General features: G+C 38.9%; 1 protein-coding gene across 1 annotated transcript; it reads right to left on the reverse strand.

The window, feature by feature from the left end:
• Positions 1 to 21,956: 21,956 nt before the first annotated feature.
• LOC120352149 lies at positions 21,957 to 23,359 on the reverse strand. Its single transcript, XM_039431814.1, has 2 exons — positions 23,165 to 23,359; positions 21,957 to 22,811 (listed from the first exon to the last, which is right to left on the reverse strand). Exons 1-2 carry the CDS (start codon positions 23,357 to 23,359, stop codon positions 21,957 to 21,959), a joined length of 1,050 nt encoding a protein of 349 aa, XP_039287748.1.
• Positions 23,360 to 27,521: the final 4,162 nt, after the last annotated feature.

Consider the following 27,521-nt stretch of genomic DNA (forward strand, 5'->3'; position numbering starts at 1 on the left):
TCATAATAGAACAAATTCACACCTGGACTAAGAATAGAGTTCGCGGGAAATGATTCACACTGCATATATCCTGCTTTTATTTTTATTAGAATGGAAGGAATAGAGGAAACATTGTTTTGTGTGAATGAGATAATAGGATGTTTTTCCTAATCATTGAATGGAAAGGATATGCGGTCAAGAAGTGGAGCAATTTTCAGAACAGGAAACCATAAACAGCTTTACTTGCAAACTTATTATTTATATACTTTTCTCATTGGAAATATACATATCGTCTCCTAACGATAAAGTCGGCTTATCCATAAGGAAATATCCTACACAACCCCTTTTTTTTTTTTTTGCATGTTGGGGAGATAAATCTTCTTCAATGTGTTAGAAGCTCTTAGAAATTTACTATAGGAGTTGATAGTGCAGGATGTGCCTTTTACTCTTAACTATTGTTCCTACAATATACCTGTTTGATTGCAATAATGAGCAATTCTAGCCTTCTTCTAACTCCTATACTATGTATACTTTAACAACTATGTCTAAGCTCATTGCATCTTGCTGTAAGTGAACAGTGACTGATCAGTGACTGATCAGTTACTGATCAGACTGATCAGTGACTGAACAGTGACTGAACAGTCACTGATCAGACTGATCAGTGACTGTTCAGTGACTGATCAGTAACTGAACAGACTGATCAGTAATTGAACTGACTGACCACTGAGTGGACGACCCAATTATGCTATACAGACATGTGACAGGAGGAGTAAGGGTTATTGAGAATATGTCATGTCTGAGCATGGAGTGGGAGTCATTGAAAATATCTATCTTCAATACCATTTTGATCTCTAGAGCAGAATGACCATATTGATCTAGAGTCTCTCATGGACATCTTGATCCAGTAGGTCTACCATGTACATATTGAACTGGAGTGATAGGTCTCCATGAGCATGTAGAGTGACAGTTCGTGCATGACCATCTTGTGCTAGAGTCCTTATTGCTGGTAGCCATTGGTCATGTGACAGAGGGAGGTGGAGTGGGGGTCGTTGAAATTACAATGCTTAAAGTAAAGTAAGGTGATTTTTTACCTATATGAATTAATGAAACTCTCAATCAATGGTTATCACAAAAAAAAGAGGTTTATTTCATACATGTTCACATCATTACATGAGAGTAGTTTTAGACAGTGGATCAGCCAATGAGGGTTTATTTCTTTATTATCATATTACAATGGTTATACATTCAATAGTATTTTACTTTCTTGAACATTATTACAATAATACTTTCCCTTATCATACAGCAAACTTACTGGTGATTCTTTATCGCCATCTGGTATCAATGACATTTGACTGAGTTGACATCTGACTGAATTGGAAGCAGTAACAATGGGTATTACAGGTTTAGGGGATGATATGGAGATTGGATACATTCTAGAGGTGGACATTGAGTACCCTTCCGAATTGCATGATGAGCACAATGATTTCCCATTTCTTGCAGAGAACAAGAAAACTCTCGAATCTAATCATATATGACTCATGACAGCTCTAAGCAACCGTGAACGATATGTATGTCACTACCGCACCCTCAAGCAAGCAGTACAGCATGGAATGAAAATCACTAAAGTTCATCGAGGTGTAAGGTTTGAGCAGGAGGACTTCCTAGCACCCTACATCATGCTAAACACCAGACTTTGACAGCAGTCGAAGAATAAGTTTGAAAAGAACTTTTTCAAACTCATGAACAACGCTGTGTTTGGTAAGACGATGGAGAATGTGTGAAAAAGAATGAGTATGGAGCTAGTGAATGATGAGAATCAATTGAAGAAACTGATTGCTCGACCAGTGTACAAAGATCATATCATATTTGGAGAGAATATCTGTGCTGTTACAATGCAAAAGAGAAAGTGGAGCTCAATAAGCCCATCTATATAGGGTTATCAGTGCTTGACATCAGCAAGACCCTTATGTACCAGTTCCACTACGATGTGATGAAACCTACATACAAAGAGAACCTACAACTGGTTTATCAGGATACTGACAGCTTATTCTACATCGTGAAAACTGAGAACCTATACAATGACATCATCAACAATCAGCAGCTTAAAGATATCTTTGACACTTCAGAGTACCCTGCAGACCACCCATGCTACTCGGATGCAAACAAAATGGTGCTTGGAAAGTTCAAAGACGAATATGCTGGCCGAGCGCCACTTGAGTATGTAGGCCTACAATCAAAGCTATATGCATGTAGGTGTTGTGGTTATATAACTGGCGGTGATAGTGGGGCGACTGGTGGCGATAGTGGGGCGACTGGTGACGATAGTGGGGCGACTGGTGGCGATAGTGGGGCGACTGGCGGCGATAGTGGGGCGACTGGCGGCGATAGTGGGACGACTGGCGGCGATAGTGGGACAACTAGCGGCGATAGTGGGGTGACTCTTGGCGATAGTGGGGCGACTCTTGGCGATATTGGGGCGACTGGTGACGATAGTGGGGTGACTGGTGGCGATAGTGGGGCGACTGGCGGCATAGTGGGGCGACTGGTGGCGATAGTGGGACGACTGGTGGCGATAGTGGGACGACTGGTGGCGATAGTGGGGCGACTGGTGGCGATAGTGGGACGACTGGTGGCGATAGTGGGATGACTGGTGGCGATAGTGGGACGACTGGTGGCGATAGTGGGACGACTGGTGGTGATAGTGGGACGACTGATGGTGATAGTGGGATGACTGGTGGCGATAGTGGGATGACTGGTGGCGATAGTGGGACGACTGGTGGCGATGGTGGGATGACTGGTGACAATAGTGGGACGACTGGTGGCGATGGTGGGATGACTGGCGGCAATAGTGGGGCGACTAGTGGCGGTTGGATGACTGGTTGTGGTTGGATGACTGGTGGTTGGATGACTGGTGTTATGGATTGAGGTCTACTTCTGATGAGCAATCCATTGATGATAAGCAAACTCCATCCACTGGAATTTCCTTCGAATTTCGACTCCTCATCCAGTAGGGTCATGCACGCTTGGTTGATGATGTCTGGAAGATTGATGATACTGAAGATGATGTAGTTTGGAGTTTTGAAGGCGACATTCTGAAACACTTCTTGATCGAAGAAGGTCTTATCAAGGGTGCTGCGGAAATATGTTGCCTCCAATACTAGATTGAACTTCATTGCTCCATGTGTCTGCAGTTGTTGACTGATGATGTGAACAATTTTATCCTTCAGACTGCTCAGAAAGGTGTGGAAATCTTTGGCAGGCTCATCCTTGTATGCATTATTGTAGTATGGAGTCATGAGTCAGGATTTGAATGCCTCCTCCAGGACAACAAACTCGTCCACAGAGTTTGCTGTTTGCTGACATCGTACAGCTTTGCTCATCTGGAACAATGCAGAACAATATTGTATTAGTATGGTATGCAGTATTCAACTCTATATATATCACTATCAACAGATGTGGGGGATGAAGGCAGTGAATCAGTATCTAGGATTGTGGGTCGGGGGATGGAGGTTCATAGGTGTTTATGTTCTAGGATGATGTGGGCTGTATGGTGGGGTGGGGTGGGGTGGTGATGGGGGGATGTGAATGGGGGTCTAGGATCTACTTTGTGATTATACGGTTTTAGGTAGGATGAATTACAACCATGTTAATGGAGGTCTAGGATCTACTTATGGGGATGGGTGGGGATGGGGAATGTGATGGGGGTCTAGGATCTACTTTGTGATTATACGGTTTTTAGGTTAGGATGAATTACAACCATGTTAATGGAGGTCTAGGATCTACTTATGGGGATGGGTGGGGATGGGGAATGTGAATGGGGGTCTAAGATCTACTTTGTGATTATACGGTTTTTAGGTTAGGATGAATTACAACCATGTGAATGGAGGTCTAGGATCTACTATGGGGATGGGTGGGGATGGGGGAATGTGAATGGGGGTCTAGGATCTACTTTGTGATTATACGTTTTCAGGTTAGGATGAATTACAACCATGTGAATGGAGGTCTAGGATCTACTTTGTGATTATACGTTTTTTAGGTTAGGATGGATTACAACCACCAACTCAAAGAACCTAATTCATAATTTAACTCATAACTTGTATGTATTGGAACCTAATTCATAATTACACTAGTCATTTTTTTATGTTCTAGGGATGATGGTCCGGAGCTGTATGGGGGATTGTGAATGGGGGTCTAGGATCTACTTTGTAATTATACGTTTTTTAGGTTAGGATGGATTACAACCACCAACTCGAAGAACCTAATTCATAATTAAACTCATAACTTGTATGTATTGGAACCTAATTCATAATTACACTAGTCATTTTTTGACTATGTCATTTACTCTATGTATTGGAACCTAATTCATAATTAAACTTGTCATTTTCGAATTTAAGTCATTTTAGAATTTAGTCTCAACCATATACTAAAATCACACACACACGTACTGGTGGTACACACACGTACTGACGGCACGACTGCCCAAGACACAATGTCCCACTCCTTGCAGAACAACTCCTTTTATACCCAGTTCAGGATCCGGAGGGAATTTTTTCCTTTTTTTCCCATTTATTTCCGATTTTGTGTGTTTTTTTTTTTTTTTTTCTATTTTTTTCAAATTTCTATTTTTTATTCATTCATTTTTTTTATTTTTTTTTTAATTTTTTTTCTATTTTTTTCAAATTTTTTTTCTTTTTTTTTATTTTTTTTTTAATTTTCCTTTTTTTTTTAATTTTTTTTTTTTAATTTTTTTTTTTAATTTTTTTCTTTTTTTAATTTTTTTTTATTTTATTTTTTTTTTTTTTAATTTTTTTTTTGTGGTTGACCTGGATGACCTTGAGGTTGGGGTAGTCGACCTGGATGACCTGGGGGTTGGGGTGGTTGACCTGGATGACCTGGGGGTTAGGGTGGTTGACCTGGATGACCTTGAGGTTAGGGGTGGTTAACCTGGATGACCTTGAGGTTGGGGTGGTTGACCTGGATGACCTTGAGGCGCCTGGATGACCTTGAGATAAAGGCCGGTTCTGGGGCACTCATGCCCCTCCTCCTTTTATATCTACTCTTACCCTACTTCAATAGTTGAAATTCTCTAATAAGAACCACCGATAATGCCAAGTCACTCTACAAAATTCAACCAGCCCCCGCCAATTTCCTCCATTCAGAACTTCTAGATACTCATTTTCCTAGAGAGTTGATTTACCTAACCACCTTCGTCTCCACTCACCCAACACCAAACACGGCACCACAAAATGAAAAGTGTCCTCTCTTTCACCCACATTACACATCGAACACATTCTAATACTTCCCTCCAACCACGGTCTGTCATTCAAATTTAACATTTCTCCTCTCACTTTCATCATCCACCTGATGTCTGGCAAACCAAATTCCTCCTTTAAATAGCCATTACCCCCCAAATTCACACTCGTGAGACTCTTATATATGGTATGATGTCTGGCTGCGTTTGCTGAGATCTTAAAATCCTCAATGTTTCTCAATTTCCTTAAATTCCAAATTTTATTAACTTCACTTTTCCAATTATCCAGATTGTCCAAACTCAAATCAACATTGGCACCCAGCTCTTGCCACATATCTAACCAGCTCTTATACCAGAACACTCTCTTTTTTACAACTTGGGCTGCTAGTAGTTTAGGTAAGCGCCAATCCTGCATTTTCATTACCTTGCAAACATAATTGAAATGCAATCGGAGCATGTATTCAAAAAAGCGGCGGTTCTCCTGTTTCTAAGAATAGAATATAACTGGGTGTATTATAAGGCAGGTTGAACAATCTTTTAATGAAAAAGTGCCACAATTTTTCCACCTGTTCAAACCTTCTATATCCCCACACCTGAGCAGCATACACCATGATTGCCCTTGCTACAGCTCTGTATAAAACCCACTTAGCCGACAATGGTACTTTCCTATTATTTATGAATTGCCCCCAGCCAGCATTTAGCCCTGCTTTCGCACTTCCCAATTTATTTTCAAGATGAGGAGACATTCTAAGGGTTGATGTCATAATTACTCCCAAGTACTCATATTCTTTAACTCTTTCTATCCGATTCCCGTCAAAAAACCATTCCTCCTGTCTCCCTTGCCTTCCGCCATTTTTAAATACCATTATTTTAGATTTATTCAAATTCACTCTCAGATTCCATCGCTTGCAATAAATTTCTAGACTGAATATCATATCTTGTAGTTCTTTTTCTGTTTCAGCTAGTAACACAATAACATCAGCATACATAAGAAGTTTTATTCATAGATTTCCCACTCTTGCTCCTCCTCCCAATTCCCCCTCCAAATCATTTAAAAAAAGTGAGAATAAGAGAGGACTCATCTGACAGCCCTGTTTTAAGCCTACTCCTGTACTGAACTCCTCCGTCAGACCATCCTCACCTCATACTCGTGCAGTGGTTCCATTACTTCCGAAATATATATTTCTGAGTATCTTCAAAAACTTTAATAAAACCCCCATGCACGAGAGTTTGTAGAAAAGCGCTCGTCTGTCTACCGTATTGAACGCGGAAGAAAAGTCAACATAAAAACAGAAGAGTTTACCTCGTTTTCGAATAATTTTCAACTTTGCTATTGATAATAAATTGAATATATTGTCAACTGTGGAATATCCCTTCCTTAAACCTGCCTGATATTCGCTTAGTATTTTGTTAACGTGAACCCACTTTTCTAATCTGCTCAATAAACTACCAGCAAAAAGTTTTGCTATTGCATCTATGAAAGATATTCCTCTGTAGCTCTCAGTCTGATTTACATCTCATTTTTTGTGTAGAGGGAAGACTATTGATTTTTGAAAAGAATTTGGGACATTTGCCGTTTTATAAATATTATTGAATATTACCGTTATTCTCCTCCGTGCTTTCGCACTGCATACCATGCCTTTGCACTGCCACTGTTCACCACAAAAGTGTGCATTCGCATGATGACAATCCAGACACATACTGACCGATATGTGGTGTTTGCACATGACGTTCGTACGAGCTAGCAACCTGGTTGCCATGTTCCCACACTGCTGAGGTCAGGCTCGAGTACTACCTATGCCGGGCTTTTGCCCTGCAAGGAGCTGTGCTTTTGCACTGCATGCCATGCTCTCGCACTGCGTGCCAGGCTTCTGCCCTGCAGAGCCATGCTTTTGCACTGTATGCCGTGCTTTTCCACTGCCGCTGTGCTTCTGCACTGCGAAGGTGTGCGTCCACATGATGATAGCCAGACACACACTGACCACTATGTCATGTTTGCACACAATGTTCGGATGAGCTAGCAATCTGGTTGCAGTGTTTCTACACTGCTGAGGTCAAGCTTGCACACTACCTGTGCCGGGCTTTTGCCCTGTGTGCCAGGCTTTTTCCCTGTGGGGAGCCGTGCATTGGCACTGCATGCTGTGCTTCTGCACTGCATGCGGGGCTTTCACCCTGTGGGAAGCTGTGCTTTTGCACTGCATGCCATTCTTTTGCAGTGCGAGCCAGGCTTCCACCCTACTGGCCATGCTTTCGTACTGCCTTACTTTGCTGTGCTTGCACACTGCTATGGCTGGGCTTATGCCCTGCAGGTGGCCGTGCCCTCGCACTGCCTTACTTTGCCATGCTTGCACACTGCTATGGCCGGGCTTATGCCCTGCGGGTGGCCGTGTTTTCGCACTGCCTTACCTCACCATGCCTGCACACTGCTATGGCCAGGCTTACGCCCTGCAGGTTGCTGTGCTCTCACACTGCCTTACTTCAGGCATATAAAGCACTCACAGCTTCACCCACGCACGACGTCCGTCAGAAAGGCATACCTGGATCCTCAGGCAACCTGAGTGGGCCTCAGCCAACCTGGAAGGACTGGTGCGTCAATTTCTTCACTGTTGGCCTGTCTCCAATGGTTACCAGGGTGAGGCCCTGTCCGCAGTCAGCAGCAGTCAACTGGATGGGTGGGGGCAGGGGTACTCCCTCTTCCTCCTTCTCAGAGAAAACCACCATCACCTCCAGCACTTCTGAAGGGGTCGAGCTGGGCCTGTCAAGAGGTGGTGGAGGTAGGTATCTGGTGTCGGTGGTGTCGGCCAAACCTTGGGGGCTCTGCGTGCCTCCTTACTTTGAAGTGACTGCATGGATGGCATTGAGGTCCTCAGGCGCAGTTTGGTGCCCTGGGTTGAGGATGGTCATGGTTAGGTTCTTTGGTATTTATTAGTCAGCGACCTAAGTGATTGGTTGAGCTGTATGATTTGAGAATTAGCCGGACACCTTGTGGCAAATTAGTTGTGTATAAATAGCATTTGCTTAAACTATGATCAGAGGGTTAGTAAGCGAGCATGCCAATTCAATGTAAAAGAAAAAGTGTTTTAGAAAACACAAAAATATTTATTATATCAAACGAGCATGGACAAAATGTAAAGAACAAATAAAAAGATGAAGGAAGTTGGATGTAACTTTATTCAGCGTATGGATACATTTGTAGTTCCAGGATATAACAATGACAATGTAGTATTTGACCGGTGGTAAAAGCGAATTAATTTAAAATATACATGTATCATTATATGAACAATAAGAAGTTGTAATCTATTCAGAACACAGATTTATGTAACAAATATGAAGTGAGAATTTAAGAATAAAATATTCACCCATTGGATGGTGATTCATATGGACTATTTGACAACTTTGAATTACGTCATTGTGGAGTATCTTAAATCCACCAATGAGAGTGGATATTTAAATTCTATGTAAATAGAAAAGTCGGAAGTGTGGTTGTAGAAGAATAAGGGTAGATCCACACCCACTTGCTTGCTAGAGGTCACCAGGGACACCCACTAATTTAGAGAGCACAAGACTTGATCCCTTTTTAAATAATTGTACGTTTTAAAAATCTAGAGTTTTGAATAATTGAGAATTGAATTTTATAAAACACAGTGAAGTCCTAGTATGACATGAGTCATTACATTTGAATAATCTCATTGGAGAAGACAACAGCAGCCCACCAGAAAGAGCTACGACATCAAAACAAATCTGGATCGCCATCATAATTGTGAAAAATCAACACATGAGTTCATTGGAAAAAGTTATCAAGCGGGCCCTCAGTGCTATGAAATAATCACAATGAAATAAAGCCAGCTTGTCAAAGGGTTATTTGAATTAAAAAAAAATATCAATACTTGCACAAGTCTTGAAACGTAAAGGGAATATTCTTAAGAACTATTTATGAGATAAACTATTTAAATATGCATAGATGGAATATTTATTAATATTTCATTTATTATAATTATAATTATGCTCACTCATATATCTTTTCTTTTAGTAATTTATTAGCAGTTTTACGAAGCTCATGTTCATAATTCATAATTCATATTCATCTAATAAGATGAATTGATTTATCTGATCTCCACCAGAGGCCTAACCCAAGCCCTGAGATATATATATTTTAATATTTATATTTTTTATATTTATTTGAAAATGAGATTTATAAGTTTTATTCGACCAGCAACAGCAAGTTGACAACTGAGCTGTATAGTTTGAAAGTATATATGCTGATTAAAGAAGCACATGGTATTAATAATTGATGCTAATGAGCAAAGTGAATCCTTAGTGAGCTGTCTGTGATATTTTTCTATATATATTTATTCTCATATTATTTTTATATTTGTTGCTCTATTTTTTTATTGTTGCTTGTTGATATGTCTCATGTAATTACATTTTTTATGTTTATTAAATGGTGTACCCTTTATTTATTATCCTATCTCCATGCATGACCAATCTTGTTATAGTCTATTTTATTATCAGTAATGACATATTATTAAAATCATCAACCAACTGTATTCTTGACCAATTAAGTTGGATAAATCGGCAATATACAGCATTGATTATTAAATCTTTGGAAATAATAAGTTCCCAAGATTTATTTAAATTATTCAGGACCATTGCATCTGATTTGGAAAAACTCAAAGGTAATAGTATTAAGTTGCAGCAGCAATACAAATTAATAGAATTTATAAGGTATTCTGAGTGTCGCCTTCGATTCTGCTCGGTATCATCTTACATTGCAGACCACTTTGTCGAATGGTGGCGAGTGGCATTGGTGGCAATACCATATTGTCTAGTACAGAAATCAGAGCCCTTATATCTATCTAACTCTTCTGCATCTATATCTGTGGAGTCAACCAAATCAGTCATAAGAACTGTGAACTGTTGAAGTGGCCGACGTTTGCAGCTATCAAAAGCAAAAAATTGTTTGAGCTCCTAGAAGAGCTGGTAAGAAACTGGTGGTATTTTTCTTTCAGGAGTCATAAAAAATATCAAATATATCCAAAAGTCTTTACTCTACCAACTGCAGCTAAGCAGGGCACATGTGATGGCAAAAATAAAGTGACAACACGTATGGGATAAGAAAATTATGTTTGACGCTTTATCACATCTAAGCTACTGGACTGGAACTAGCTTGCAATTCTGCATGTAGATTCTTAATTAACCAAGGATGGTTATAGGCATATTTCCAATTCTTTAAAATTTCATTACATCAAGTTTTCAGTTTGTCAAGTTATAAAATAGATCCTTGCAGAGCACAGGTTTCTGCTAGTTTTTATTATATTCTTATAACCTTGTCTGCTCATATATACAATATTTTATATGTTTTCAAACGTTTATGTCCCTTATTCAGCATGCTAGAATTCACAAAACCCCTTTGTTCTCACTTTATTGATTACTGTATACTTGCAATTATTTTGCTGGAAAGTATCTGACTGAATTTCAGATGTACAGCATGACTGCTGTTGATGTTGCCAAAGAACCTAACGCCAATACTTATTGTTTCAATTAAATAATTGAAAAATGACTTCAATTTTCGTATTGTTGCAAATAATCATAGTCTTTAGAGTCATTATTATCTTATCTCTATTATTTGACTGATAATATAACTGATGATAAAAGTTTCTGGTGTCTTTTCATGAGACCTAATAATTCCTTTTAACAAATGAATTAGAGGTGTGCCAAAATGCACAGTTATATCATGCAGGATTTCCTCTGGAGGGTGCTGGAGAACACATTTGTTAATGTACAGCACATGAAGATACGAGGGCTATTCAAAAAGTATATTTCATTTCTTATGTAGTGATGGTGGGTGGAGCGAGTGCGGCCATTTTGGTGTCCCGGCATTCCACTTTTGCAGGTCGGTTGGCATCCAGCCCTGCTAGATAAGGGTCGGCCGCGCTGCTCGTTTTGTCACAATAGCCTTCTGAAATGTGCACTGCAATAGAAAATCCCACCAGTTGTGAGATGTGATCAGTTATAAGGTTTTTGATAGCAAAAAACCATAAACTGATTGAAACAGCAAGTTTGTTAAGGTCATGGAAACAACATAATCAGTGAAGGTGGAGTTTGCCAATGGTGCATTAGATTCAAAAATGGGCAAAGTAATGTTCATGACAAAGAGGAGAGTGGCAGACCGAGTATTGTGAGTGATGAGCTGGTTGCAAATGTCAATGAAAAAATTGGGATATTTCCCCTCATCCACCCCATAGTCCAGACCTGGCACCTACTGATTTCCACTTATTCCCAAAGATGAAGACTTGGCTTGCAACACAGTGCTTTGATGACAACATAGATCTCCGCGCAGGCATGACTTACTGGCTGGCGTCACAGGTGGCAGAATTCTATGACACAGGAATTTCAAAGCTTTTTCACTCATATGACAAATGTCTGAATTTGTTTGGTGATTATGTCAAAAAAATAGTATTTTATTTCCCCTTTCAAATGTATATATAATAAAAAAAATTTCTGTACATAGTTTTTTCATCCAAAAATGTGATCTACTTTCTGAATAGCCCTCGTATAAATTGTTTCAAAGCTGAAGAAACAATCTAAATTTCATATATTCAAAATTTCTTTGTATTCTTTGCACAAAGAAAAGTTATTATGAAAAGAAATTTGAAAAAATGAAAAAAACGTTTTTTGGACTTTTGAAGGTTATACTGTTACTAATAAAATATGTGTCTTACAGGGAAATGTTATGGAACAAAATTTGTAGAGGAAGATCATCAAAATATTCTCGTTATCTTGATAACGGTTGAATATTTTGAACGGTTATAGAAATACAAGTGAAATAGCAAAGCACTAAAAATTTTGGTGGTCATCTTCTTTTGGAGGTGTTTGCCTGTGATTCTGACTTATCATCACGATCCTTATTATGCTAGTCCTAATGATGGATTGAGACATCTTTCATGGCTGTTATTAAAAAATGGCCACGGAGTGCCTTTTTCATGATATTTACACCTAAACCATGGTATTATTTCACAAAAGAAGATTTATCAAAAATACAGTCCATATTACCAATCAGGGCTAGTGAGGCAGTAAGCCTATTGTTTGTTCAATGTTGTTTTCCATCACGAACTGCTTATTATTTAATCACTTTTTGCTATTGGAGAAAACAGCTAGCAGTCAGATATTTTACAATAAATGAATAAATCACTCACTTTGACAATGAGATCTTTCAGCAGGTTCGCCAACTTATTGGTTGTACTCATAGACAAGTAGAAGGATAGAATGGCAATTTCTAGTGTGCTGTTGGTGTCTATTGGATTAGTATCTGTTGGTGCTGTTGGTGTCTTTTGGTGTCTATTGAGTTTGTTGTGGCTGAGAAGGTAATCAAAAAGGATGTGGGATTTGAAGTTGGTTTGTTTGTTAAATATACATTGTCTATTGCTTTTAAATTGGGTGTATATATCTCAAACTGTTTCATTGTGTCTAATCCTGGTCCTTTGTTTTTCATGTGTATGATTTGTAGATCAGTATCTATGTTTGTGTGTTTGTGATTTTCTTGAATTAGGTGGTCGGCAAATGTGGATTCTGTTTTTGTTTTTTGTCCCTGGATAGGTTCCTTGTATCTTTAATTGAGAGAACAGCCAGTCTGTCCAATATATAATTTATCACATTCAGAGCATTTTAGCTTGTATACTCCTGGGAGTTTGAGTTTTTTGTTGTCTTGAATCTTTTCTTTTTTATTGATTTGCTTGTGGATTTTATTTTTTGTTCTAAATGCCACTTTATACCCAGATTTTCTAAACATACTTCCTATTCTGTTGGATTTGTTGTTTATGTATGTCAGTGTTATGAACTTTTCAGTTTTGTCCTTCTCTTGTTTTTTTTGGAATTTTTGGAGTAGCTTGTCTATTAGCTTGTATACTCCTGAATGTTTTGTTGTCTTGAATCTTTTCTCTTTTATTGATTTGCTTGTAGATTTAATTTTTTATTCTAAATGCCACTTTATACCCAGATTTTCTAAACATACTTCCTATTCTGTTTGGATTCGTTGTTTATGTATGTCAGTGTTATGAACTTTTCAGTTTTGTCCTTCTCTTATTTTTGATTTTTGATTTTTTGGAGTAGCTTGTCAATTAGGTTGTGTTGGTATCCATTCTGTTGTGCTAAATATTTTATGGTATTGAGTTCTGCTTTGTAGTGTTCAGGTGAGAGTTTGGAGTGATGGTTTGAATTCTGTGTAGCAGAGATAGGAAAGCTGAGTGTTTATGTTGAATAGGATGATTTGAGGAGTTGTGAATAAGGGTATCTGTCATGGTTGGCTCCCTGAATATGTTGAAGGAGTGTTGTTGGTTGTGTTTTGTGATACTTGAATCAGGAATAAATCTTGAATCTTAGATACAAGGAACATATCCAGGGACTAAAAACAAAAACAGAATCCACATTTGCCGACCACCTAATTCAAGAAAATCACAAACACACAAACATAGATACTGATCTACAAATCATACACATAAAAAACAATGGACCAGAATTGGACACAATAGAACAGTTTGAGATATATACACCCAATTTAATAGCAATAGACAATGTATATTAAATGAACAAACCAACTTCAAATCCCACATCCTTTTTGATTACCTTCTCAGCCACAACAAACCCAATAGACACCAATAGACACCAACAGTACCAACAGATACTAATCCAATAGACACCAACAGCACACTAAAAATTGCCATTCTATCCTTCTACTTGTCTATGAGTACAACCAAGAAGTTGGTGAACCTGCTGAAAGATCTCATTGTCAAAGTGAGTGATTAATTCATTTATTGTAAAATATCTGACTGCTGGTCATTTTTTCTGATAGCCTATTGTCCCCTTCGCAATCATTTTATGATTACTGTTGTGGATATAAATGAATGAATCTATATTGAAACTCACCATCAGTTGAAACTTCAGTTTTGCCATTAACTCCCAAGCCAAGTGATTCAGCAACATGCAGAGCGAACAGTGTTTGACAGAAAAGTGCATAAACATCGTTTTCCTTCCATATCTTTGTTTCTGGTGCCATCAGATCAACCGCTGCATTCATCATGCTTAAGATAAGGAAAAAAAACAATATATTATCACCTGCTTCATTCATTCTCATTTGACTATCAAAGAGAGACATCAATAATATCTAACAAAATAATATCAAAAACAATATTCACTGTGTCATGAACCAGAAGGTTTGACAAACCCCCAAACATCAGTTTCTTCTTTAAGAGGAGAAATTTTTTTTTTCAACTTTAAAAACTAAAAGCTGATTAGATAGTTTCGGCTGACAGAGTGAAGACGCTAAGGAGAGGTAGAAGTGGAGCTTGCATTCTAGTCTTTCCTCCAGCCAGCTAGTGGAAAAAGCTTTCCACTTCTCTTCTGAATAATTTCACATACTTTTCCATCGCCTACCTCCAGAGACAGACCGAGCTGACCCGTGGATGGACATCCCCTGGTTTTCCATTCAGACCATGGAAACTTAGGATGGACATCAACTGTATAAATGTTTTCGTTCCTATTTCAATTCATTTTTCCATACTGTTTTGATTTTTAGAAATTCCAAATTAATTATGCCTTGAATAATGTTTCTCAAACTGTCAAATAACTTGTTTGAATTCAAGTAGTCACAAAAATCAAATAGTCCAACACAATTCTGTTGGAATTGGCAACAAGTTTATTTTAATTTTTCAAATTGATTAAATTCTCAAAATTCCATAACCTTCCTTAATTGTTTTGTATTCAAATAGGAGTAGCATAAATAATTTTATAAAACAAAAATATGTTAAAATTCACATTTAAATCTCACAGAAATTTCTTCATTCCAATAAAATAAATCTGACCCCTAATAAAAATGTTTTCCTTTCAAATTGCAAAAAAACATCCAGTTGATAATATTTAAAAAGAAACCAAACTGCTTTTGCTCCACCATCAAATGCTACACAACAACAATTTTACAGTGTTCCCGACTGGGAACTGGTGGATTGCCCCCTCTTTTCCAAAGGTTTTTAATGTGGTAATTGAAATGATTGATTTCTCTATGTTTGCTCAATTGGTTGTATCATTCGAGTAGTAAGTCGAGATGTCTGAACTGATTGCTAGTACACATGAGTCATTGATTGTTTCAATTCCTTCCTTAAAGATTTTTGAACATGTTTGTTTAAATAATTACTTTTACAAACAAGTCAACAATCATTTATTTCAAATGATAGATACCACTGTTCAATCATATAATGTTACAAATGGTAGAGGTTATGCCGAGCTTATTTCTGCATTATACAAATAAATAATTAAGAGAATAATAGAAACATTAGAGCAGATTAATCTCATGCTAAATGTTGGACTTTCCCCATCCCTCAAATTATATAATAGATAAATGTTCGCAAAACTCAAATCAAAAGTTCTTGAAATCAAATCAAATTAAATAGAACTAAAACTGGCGTTTGATCGGTGAATTAACTTCAATATACAAAATAGCAAACCATTTTGTATTTCTTACAGGAAGAAAGTGTTTTATCACAGTACCTATTGTTATTTCAAAGTAAGTTGTGTTTTCAATGAATGTTTTATTTCAATGCCAAGGTTATTAAAATCTAAACCCAGCAATTGATGAAATATTGAGTGCAAATGCTATATATCTCATTTGAATTATATATATTGTCATTGAATAGCAGTCAACGCAAATGAGCGTGAGAAGAGTCATCCTACAGTTATTGCTTATTGTATTTTATTGCTTTCTACTGTTTCCTGCCTGACCTAGATCAATCATACAGCTTCACTTCATGTTATACAAATATATAAAATGTATCTCGTTTTTATGAATTGTGCTAGGAAATATGTCCTCAACTACTCTAACTGACTTGCGTACTGTTCAAACTTCTAAACTCAATTTGGGAACAGCAAAAAATTATCGCAGGAATACAACCTTTACATTCCCGCTAACGATGATCTTGAGTTTTTCCACTCAAATCTTCATCTTATTAAAGAAAGTTTCAATGATATTTCAAAACATCAGAAAGAGCGTGATAGAGCGATTCAATACATTATAGATCGAGTCCCACTTTCAGATACATTAAAAGATAGCTATCCTGATTTATGTGTCCTTGAAAACCACTTAAGAAGAAATTTCAGACTAGCAAGCGCAGGAGAACAAAGCCTTGAAAATACACCAAATAAACTATTAACACCTTCTGCCAGCAAAACTAACTTTTTTCCCCCTGAACCAATTAAAACAAAATCATGTACTCAAACAGAAAGTTTCACTACAAATTCTCACATTCAAACCGAAACAATTAATACATATACAAATTCTTGCATCCCAACCGAAACACTTGAAAAAATTCAGATACAGAAACCGAAATGGCTGACAGAAAGAGGCCTTTTATCACACCACCAACTTATTTTGCCTCACCACATGAAAACATAAATGACTTTTTCGGTAGCTTTAATAGGACCTTAAAGGAAAATTCATGGAGTTCAGAAGATTCCTTACTCTACTTACCATTCTATCTAAAAGATAGTGTCACTCACTACTTTGACACTATAAGTGACAGATTACAAACACAAAATACTTTGAATTATGAAAACATACAAAAGGAAATGACAGAATATTTTGAACCAGTAGCACACATTGAAAAACTCGGAATCGAACTTGCAAACAGAAAAATGTCCCGTTCAGAAACAATACAGAATTACATGGCACACATACAATTTTTGTGTAGACAAATAGACCCACAAATGGGTGAAACGCGAAAAGTGAGATACATAATATGAGGACTTTTACCTCACATACTCGATAAAATCTGCATATTACCAAATAACACAATGAATTAGCTCGAGGAAAACATTAAAAAATACGAACTGTTCCAGTTCATGACTGATGATCGGCTAGGGATTACACAGCCTATCGCCAATACTCTTGAACAAATTCAAAAACCAGAAGTCCAAACCGAAAAAATGAACAAACTAACAGAAAAATTGGAGTAATTAATCCAGCAAACTGAACACATTCATTTATCAAACAAGAAATGTCTAGCTAACAACAACCAACAACAGAACCAGGGATTTCATGAAAATCAGAAAACAGGCTACCTCAACCAAAATAACAATCAAATTACAACTAGGAAACACAATCCCAACCAACTTATCCCAACCAGGCTTATGATAGATTCCATAACAGGGATTTCAGAAATATAAATTGCTGAGAACAAAATGGCTACAATAAACAGCCAAGACAGGAACAAGCGTGCACCTCTGAAAATAAAACACCTTGGGAAATTTGCCATTATACCAATCACACAACAAAAGATTGTTTTCATAGCGGTCTCACCAACCTAGAAGAGAAAAAGAAAGTAATGCTATATGTAACAAGCAGGGTCACAGCAAAGATAGTTGTTATTACAATAAATTGAGAAATGTCAGTTTAAAAAACTCATAAATAGGACATCCAAAAACACTGGGGTAGTGAATAAGGGATGTCCTGTAAATATGAAACAAATTCAAGAGCAAAGGAATACTATGACCTATGCTCTAGCTGCATCCAAACAATCTCGTCAACCCGTTAACACCCAAAATGATAGTAAAATTATTACGTCATCACACGATACCAGACAGGAATCTCACAGTGTTAAAAATAATGGAAAACACACATACATGGAAAAAACTGATAAATCGGATCTTCCAAATCAAAAGCAAGAACCATTGAAACAGGTATACAACACAGACCCACCTAAAATTAAATCCCAAATTCTACACAACCCCTAGGCATGGAAGATAATATGAATAAATTGAATTTGTCACACATTATTGACTACATAATGAACAACTATGCTTTCCCTATAGCAACTCAAATTCAGGTATTTAATGACCAAATCACACATGATTCACTAGACTCTGATGACGAATCACTACCACAATGGATAAGTAAAAATGTAACATTGCGCCACTTATGGATTTTTTCCATAACTCACAAGCAAACCAGTAAGTCAACGATAGTCCAGCATAACGATTCAATTTTGGTGAGTGATAATAGAACAAGGAATTTCTATATCTATTATGAAACCACTGGCCCAGTTAACAGAGAAATAACAAGATTTACTGGAAAAATAGTTGAAGTTCGACAATTATTACCTCATGGGCCCAACAACTCACGTGTAACTATCAAAAGAGTAATATGCATAGGAGAAAAGTCAAAAGAACACAATCTCTGCACAAATGTAGGAAAATTGTTGAATGTATTATACTATTACTTGAAGTACAGAACTCTAGAAGCTTTCTCACAAGATGACGAAATAGCGAGCCTCAAAGATTTCCAACTCAATATGATAAATAAATATGCAGACGATAAAAAACTGTTAAACACAATGGAAAAGAAACCGGAAATGATTCACAAAATAGAAAATCTGATACATCTAATACAAGACCCTTGATCATATTTGTCAAACAAACATCATTCCAGCTCCAAAATCATTGAAGCATGCAATCAAATAGATTCGGCTGTCCACATTGAAGCCATGTCAAATAATCAAAACATTGTCATACTTTTTGACACTTGATCAAATATATCATTAGCCAGAAAGCACTTGGTACAAGAAAATGATATAATAGGAAAACCTGACATTATTTTGTATGCTGCAAATCAAAAAGAGATTCCATTCCTTGGAATTGCAGAAGTTAAATTCTCGATTCAAGAAAAACTTTTTTCTCAATTATGCTTCATAGTACAAGAGTTATCGACAGACATAATCTCAGGAAATCGATTTTTGGAAGAAAATAATGTTCTCATTGATTTTTCTTGTAAGAAAATTATTTTGATCAAAAATCTTACGATTCCCATGAGAACGAGTGAAGAGACAGTATTTCATTCCCATTCAGAAAGTCCAGTTTCTGTTGCATATTCAGTTTACACGGAAAAAGATATTAGAATACAGCCTGCCAAATTGTATCCTATTCCCTTGCTATTGTCTAATTTTCTAGTGGACAATGAATTTAGGATTTTCAATCCTCAGCATAAAACCTTGTGCAAAGATAGCGACATTTGTTTCCAAGTAAAAACAATTGCGAAGCAAGATTATCAAATTGACGTTTTCAACATGTCAGTTAAAACTACCTTGTGCAAAGATAGCAACATTTGTTCCCTAGTAAAAACAATTGTGAAGCAAGATTATCAAATTGACGTTTTCAACATGTCAGGTGAAACTTTGATTTTTTCCAGTGGGCAATCACTTGGCACTCTTAGCGAGACTGCTTAAGCTGCATACACATATACGTGCCTTTAACCCGCACCGAGCATGCTCCACCCTCGTACCGCCCTTGTTCCTCCATCGCACTGCAGTTGCTCCGCCCCCGCTCTACAGTTGCACCCTTCATGAATGTTATGGAAGATGTTAAATCGGGACTCGGGGCTCTGAACTCTGGACTCAGGACTCAGGCTCTGAACTCTGGACTTCTGGACTCTGGACTCGGGGCTCTGAACTCTAGACTTCTGGACTCTGGACCCTAGACTCTGAACTCAAATGTCCTGCATCATTCAAAATGTCTGTCAACGAGATAATACCATGACTATGTAGTTCCTCCTCCTCAAGCTCAATCACTGCATCCCGCAGACATAGCTCACTGTTTGACAACATGTCACAGTAGATGGAATACCTCTCAGTGCTGACAAGCTGTCTTATACCAAACAGAGAAAAGTGGTGGTGGTGGTGGGGATAACCTTCCTTGTCAACAGGTCTATGACAATGCCACCCCATCATGACTCACTTCTCAATTCTTTGTTATCATTAGTATTCATTTCATTTAGTTCTTCATGTCATTAGTAGTTTCAGTATTGTTTTAGCAATCTTAATCACCTAGACTAGACTCACAGCTTTTATTTTTTTTTTCATACAAGTTCATTCTTATTTCCATTATTAATTATTTAATTTGATAATGTTTTTACCTTGTTAATTATACTTTGATTATCTGATCACACAACTGGATACGTGATCAGTATAATTTCCAAGATACTATTTAATTTCTACTTTTGTAATTTGTAATTTGAGAAGGAAAAAAATTCATTTATTCATTCATTCATTCATTAATAAAGAAGTATCATATTCTATATAATTTAAGTCTTCAAACATAAATCCTCTATGGTGTAGTGGTTAGCAAGTCAGCTTCCCAAGTTGGAGGTTCTAGGCTCGAATCCAAGGCGGTAAAGGTAAGTATTAAAGGTCAGTATCAACAGAACCAGAGGATATATTTTTTGTATGTAGTGGGTAGACTGACCCACCACTGCCAGTCACCCCGCCGCTGGTCGACCGTCTGCCACCGGTTGCCCCGCCACCGGTCGCCCCGCCACCGGTCGCCCGGCCACCACCGGTCGCCCAGCCACCACCGGTCGCCCGGCCGCCGCTGGTCGTCCGGCCGCAGCCAGTCGTCCGGCCGCCACCAGTCGCCCAGCCACTGCCAGTCATCCGGCCGCCACCAGTCGCCTGGCCGCCGCCGGTCGCCCCACCACCACCAGTCGCCCCACCGACGGCTGCCATCCCACCACCAACAGTTGACCTGCTGCAGCTGGCAATTGTCCCGCCAGCTGAGCATGAGCATTCTCAATGACCCTAGCTCCTCCTGTCACATGGACCATGCTCACCAGTATTCAGCATGTCTGTGGCGGGATGGTAGGGTTGTCCACTCAGTGGTCAGTCAGTCAGTTCAATTACTGATCAGTCAGTCAGTTCAATTACTGATCAGTCACTGATCAGTCACTGATCAGTCACTGATCAGTCACTGTTCAGTCACTGTTCAGTCACTGTTCAGTCACTGTTCAGTCACTGTTCAGTCACTGATCAGTCACTGTTCAGTCACTGTTCAGTCAGTGATACTCAGAATATACTTATAGCTAAACTATATCTAAGGAGATGGTAGGTAATAAGTAAACAGTTTGGAATACAATTAGCTCTTTATTGATCAATTCAACATCCATTTCATTGAAAAGTTCACTACAAGCAGGTATATCTCTGCTCCAAAATCCAAGTTGTTTATCATATTGAGTGTGCAGAAAAGTGATTTATCCATGATGTTTCTCCTTGGTCCATGTCAAGCGGGTGATGTCCCAGGTAGTAGACTACTTTTCCAGCACTAGTCCTTGGCAAGTCTTCTATGTTGTCTGATAGTCTTTGGATGATATTCAGTGATACCTCTAGAACACTGTTTCAGTTAGAGACAATACCCTGTCATTGATGTTGAATCACCTCACAACCTCTTTCCTTCAGGTAATTGATGCTCCTTCGAGTCAAAAGTATAGGTGTAGTAGTATTACTCACCACTACATCATCCTCCTCCTCCTCCTCCCCCTCCTCTGCCTCTTCCTTCTCCTCCTCTTCCTCTTCCTCCTCCTCCTTTTCCTCTATTTCCTCCCCATCCTCTTCCTCTTCCACCTCTACCTCATTGTTCTCCTCCATATCAGTTTCCTCTTCCTCATCTTCTACATGAACCTCATCCATCTTCAGATCAAATGGGGAGATTGATGGTAAATTTGTCTCACCATAGTCACCCTACTTTGAGAATAGGAGTACCATCTTCTCTATTGTTCCAGATACACAGTTGATTGACAAAATGTCTATTCTCCACAGATGATTCCAGCACAATGAATCTAATCTGCTATGTATCCAATATATATCCATATTTGTACAGCATCATGATTTTGATTTTACCTCAATATATTACCTAATGTCTAAGGTGTTGCTGTTCTCTGCTTTCTCAAGTAAAGACCTTTACCGACCTTTGATCTCTGCTGTCTCAAGTGAAGACCTGTACTAACCTTTGGTTTCTGATGTCTCAAGTAAAGACCTCGACCTCCTTTCATTGATTTTTTCTTAGATGGTTGAATCTTTTGTTTCTTTCCCTTCTCAACCACCCTGCTGACTTCCTTCAGTGATCTTTTCATACCTCCCCCAAATTTTGCCTTAGCCTTCATTATGTTGGTGACTGCTAGTGCTGCAGCTTTTTCCAACACCCCTGCATCTTCAGATCTCACTCTGTCCCAGGCTCTCTCTGCCAAGATGCTGTCTGCTCCTGCTCTGCTTGCTGTATCATCACTCTTGGAATAGGCAATATCATGCTCCTTGCAAGCCTGATCAAGTTTGTTGATTCCTGGATCACCTTGTGCTAATCGCTTCTGAAGTTTTGTTCCTGGTCCACAGTATTGATAGCCAGGGATATGAAGTTCAACTGGTAGAATGTTGATTGCCTTATCAACTATTGTACCAGCAGCTCCCTTGATAGCTGACAGAACACCTCTCCCTCTATAGATCTTCTGACTTTTCTCCTTACTAAAATCACGCCTTGGAGCAATAGATCCTTTCCCAGTCACTTGTCTCTCAGAATGTCTTTGACCACCATCTCTGCTATCATCCAAAAGGCGTTTGATTGTATTCTTATACTTGGCTTTGTTGTAGTTAACAATCTCACCTCTTGGATCATTGTTCTGTCTGTGCACACTGGTCCAGTTCAATATTTCTCCATAGGCCTGTCTGTCAGCGGATTCAACTAATGCACGATTTGGATTCTTCTTGAAAATCAACTCACAAAGTCACAATGTAGCTGTGAAGGTCTTTTCTTCCTGATCTACAGGGTCAGTCAGCACAATTTCATCACCATTCTCTCCAAATGTTAAATACTTATTGCCTAGGTAGTGAGCATTGTCTCTCACTCTTGGCCCAAAAGTGTCATCAAAATTGTCATTGTCCTTGCTCAATGATCCTCTAATGTAATCAGCTACCTGTTTTCCAGCTAGATCAGTTCGATCAAGGATATTCTGAACTGTTGTACCATGACTTTCATTCAATAATTGTTCAACATTCTTATCATCATCCTGTCCATCTCCAGACAGCTCCTCATCACTGCTATCATCATATCCTCTACTCATATTATACTCCTCACCCTCATCCCCTTCAAATGCTTGCTTTCCTGCTTTCCATAGTTGCCGTCCAACTCCTGAGGTGCCTGCCATTGGACTTGAAACTTCTCCAGTTCCATATGATTCAAATGTTGGTGACTCTTCATCAATGCTGGAGAGTTGGAGCTTATGTTTTGCTTTACTTGCACCAGTAAGTCCATGCCTTGTATATGTGGCATGTTCAACAAATGATGTTGTTGGTGGAGTAGGATATGTGTGGTGTGCTGATGCTGCTGAGAAAGGATGATGTTCTGATGATATCAACTCTGGCTTGGATTGTCTCTGCCTACCCTTCACATGCCTGGAGCGCATTTTTATTCTAGGCTTCAGATACCTGGGATGCTTCTTGGATGCTCTTGATGGAGGTAGTTGTGGTTGTTGAACTGGCATCTGTTGGAAGGTTTCGACTAGGTTGACTAGAGCTCAGCTAGAGGATTGAAGTGTTCCACATGTTTCTCTTTCGCAATCCGTCTACCCAGCATGATTTCCTTATGCCTCCTTTTGATTTCACGCTTCAACCTAGCAATCTCCAATATGGTAGGAGCAACCTCCTCCAATGTTGGCTTATGGTTCCTTTGTTTGATATACATACTGGTCAGTGTTTATCAGTATAAAGGGGTCTGAGAGTTTGAGCTCAGCTATTTATACATTTTGGACCCATACCAAGTGCCGAGTGCCCCTGACTGAACAGTGACTGAACAGTGACTGAACAGTGACTGAATAGTGACTGAACAGTGACTGAACAGTGACTGAACAGTGACTGATAAGTGACTGATCAGTGACTGAACAGTGACTGAACAGTGACTGAACAGTGACTGAACAGTGACTGAACAGTGACTGAACAGTGACTGATCAGTGACTGATCAGTGACTGAACAGTGACTAGTTAGTGACTGATCAGTGACTGATCAGTAATTGAACTGACTGACTGATCAGTAATTGAACTGACTGACTGACCACTGAGTGGATGACCCTACCGTCCCGCCACAGACATGCTGAATACTGGTGAGCATGGTCCATGTGACAGGAGGAGCTAGGGTCATTGAGAATGCCCATGCTCAGCTGGCGGGACAATTGCCAGCCGCAGCAGGTCGACTGTTGATGGTGGGATGGCAGCCGTTGGTGGGGCATCAGTGGTGGCCGGGCAACCGGTGGTGGCTGGGCAACCGGTGGCGGCCGGACGACCGGCTGCGGCCGGACGACCGGCGGCAGCCGGGCGACCGGTGGTGGCCGGGCAACCGGTGGCGGGGCGACCGTTGGCGGGGCGACCAGTGGGGCGACCGGTGGCGGCCGGGCGACCAGTGGCGGGGCGACTGGTGGCAGCCGGACGACCGGCGGTGGGGTGACTGGCAGTGGTGGGCCAGTCTACCCACTACATACAAAAAATATATCCTCTGGTTCTGTTGATACTGACCTTGAATACTTACCTTTACCGCCTTGGATTCGAGCCTAGAACCTCCAACTTAGGAAGCTGACTTGCTAACCACTACACCATAGAGTATTTATGTTTAAAGACTTAAATTATATAGAATATGATACTTCTTTATACTAGTGATAACGAAGAATTGAGAAGTGAGTCATGATGGGGTGGCATTGTCATAGACCTGTTGACAAGGAAGGTTATCCCTACCACCACCACCACTTTTCTCTGTTTGTTATAAGATAGCTTGTCAGCACTGAGAGGTATTCCATCTACTGTGACATGTTGTCAAACAGTGAGCTATGTCTGCGGGATGCAGTGATTGAGCTTGAGGAGGAGGAACTCATGGTATTATCTCATTTACAGACATTTTCAACGATGCAGGACATCTGAGTTCAGAGTTTAGAGTCCAGAGTCCAGAAGTCCAGAGTTCAGAGCCCCGAGTTCAGAATCCAGAAGTCCAGAGTTCAGAGCCTGAGTCCAGAGTTCAGAGCCCCGAGTCCCCATTTATTCCAGATTTTATATGTTTTTTATTATTTTTTTCCCCATTTCTTCCTGATTTTATGTGTTTTTTTAATTTTTTTTTCTTATTTTTTATTTTTCCTATTTAAAAAAAAAAAAATTTTTTTCAATTTTAATTTTAATTTTTTTTTTGGGTTGACCTGGATGGCCTTCAGGTTAGGTTTGGATGACCTGGATGGCCTTGAGGTTAGGTTTGGTTGACCTGGATGGCCTTAAGGTTAGGTTTTGTTGACCTAGATGACCTTGAGGTTGGGTTTGGTTTACCTAGATGACCTTGAGGTTAGGTTTGGTTGACCTAGATGACCTTGAGGTTAGGTTTGGTTGACCTAGATAACCTTGAGGTTTGGTTTGGTCAACTTGGGCACCTTGAGGTGAAGGCCGGTTCTGGGGCACTTGTGCCCCAGGACCGGCCTTTTTATACTACTACTGTGAGTCATATCCGTAGTTCCAAAGATAGTGTTATTAATGCAAAAGGTAGAAAGATTATAGATTTCTGCGAAGATTTTAACTTGTTAATATTAAATGGAAGAGTTAGGGGTGATACTGATGGTGAATATACTTTAATAAATGCAAGGGGAGCTTCAGTAATTGATTTATGTTGCGTAGCATTAGATTTTTTAAAAGTAGTTAAGGAATTTAGTGTTTTACCTGCAATGTTTTCAGATCATATGCCTATTGTTTTGAATGTGTTTAGTGATAAGTTGGAATTCAATCAAAATTAGCTACCATTATTACCGAAATTGATATGGGGAAAACTAGATGACAGTGGCTATGCTGAATGGCTTGCTAGGGAGAGTCGTAAAATAGATTTTCTACCAGTTCAGTTCAGTTCAGTTCAGTTTCAGTTCTTCACCACAGTCAATTGACCGGGGAATTGTCAAGTTTTATTATTAATCTCAATATCAAAATTTGATATGAATAGAAAAAATATTTATTCACTTTTAATATGAATAATTGAATTGTCAAATCTTAATAGTTTATTTTCGCAAGTGCTGGAAAGTATGTTCCTCTGTGTATTCAGAAACTGCATAATATGGCCTTACAATCAAGTATTTTTTTAATTCTGAGACAAATAATTTTTTTCTCTCAATAGTTTTGAGATGTAGCAGGAGAAGGTTGAATAATTGTGATCCTGTGCAAATTGGAGATCTTCGAAATTTATCTAGTCAGTGCCCGAGTGATATTCATATTGGTCTTATTTCTTGTGTTGCAGCTATGTTGATTGCCTCTTAAAGGTGGATTTGAGTTTTTTGCTAGTATTATAGTTTATATAGATGTATATATATAGATGTATATAGATATTATTGTAAAAATTTTGTTTTCCAGAAACAGAGGCCTGCAGTGCTCAATTACATTCATTTGAAAAATTGTTCTTATCGCCTTTTTTTGTATTCTAAGTATTTGGTCAAGACAGTTTTGGGGTGCAGATCCCCAGGCAACAATCCCATATCGCAGGTGCGAAGTAAACAGCGAATAGTAAGCAGTTAGAGCCGTTTTTTCATCCATAGTATTTCTTATTCGTCGTATCACATAAAGTGCTGAGGATAATTTCTTAGATAAGTAGTCAGTAGAGGGAATCTGACAGCACGAGGCCACTTTTTTGCTCGAAATCCCCTCCCCCCTCTTCCTCCTCTCCCACCCCCTGTTCTAAAAATAGATTTCCCCTTCCCCTTGCCCAGTGAAGACGAGGGGGGTTCTCTGTTCAAAAAAATAGATTTATCCTTCCCCTGCTCCAGTGGTGATGAGGGGGATGAAGAAGGAGAAAGAGATATCTCTCTCTCACTCTCTCTCAAAATAGATTTACCCTTCCCCTGCTCCAGTGGTGATGAGGGGGATGAAGAAGGAGAAAGAGATATCTCTCTCTCACTCTCTCTCAAAATAGATTTACCCTTCCCCTGCTCCAGTATAGATGAGGGGGATGAAGAAAGTGAGGGGAAAAATAATTTCTCTTTGAGGGGGAAAAATTCCCTCTATACTGACAGATTAAAGTGAATTGAGAAATTCCCTCTCTACATCTATACTGACAAATTAAAGTGAATTGAGAAATTCCCTATCTCTCTCTCTCTCTACATCTATTGCTATACTGTCAGATTAAAGTGAATTGAGAAATTCCTTATCACTCTACATATAATGCTATACTGACAGATTAAAGTGAATTGAGAAATTCCCTATCTCACTCTCTCTCTCTCTACATCTATTGCTATACTGTCATATTAAAGTGAATTGAGAAATTCCCTACCACTCTACATCTAATGCTATACTGACAGATTAAAGTGAATCCCTATCTCTACAATAATCTAAGTTCTATAATATCCATATTATGCTTGGTTTCCAACTGACAGTCAAGAGTTCAATCAAACTGTTTATGAATGTGTAAAAAATTGAGCTCTTTTGCTGTAC

This window comes from Nilaparvata lugens, chromosome 7 (genome assembly GCF_014356525.2).
Source record: "Nilaparvata lugens isolate BPH chromosome 7, ASM1435652v1, whole genome shotgun sequence".
Taxonomy (NCBI): Eukaryota; Metazoa; Arthropoda; class Insecta; order Hemiptera; family Delphacidae; genus Nilaparvata; species Nilaparvata lugens.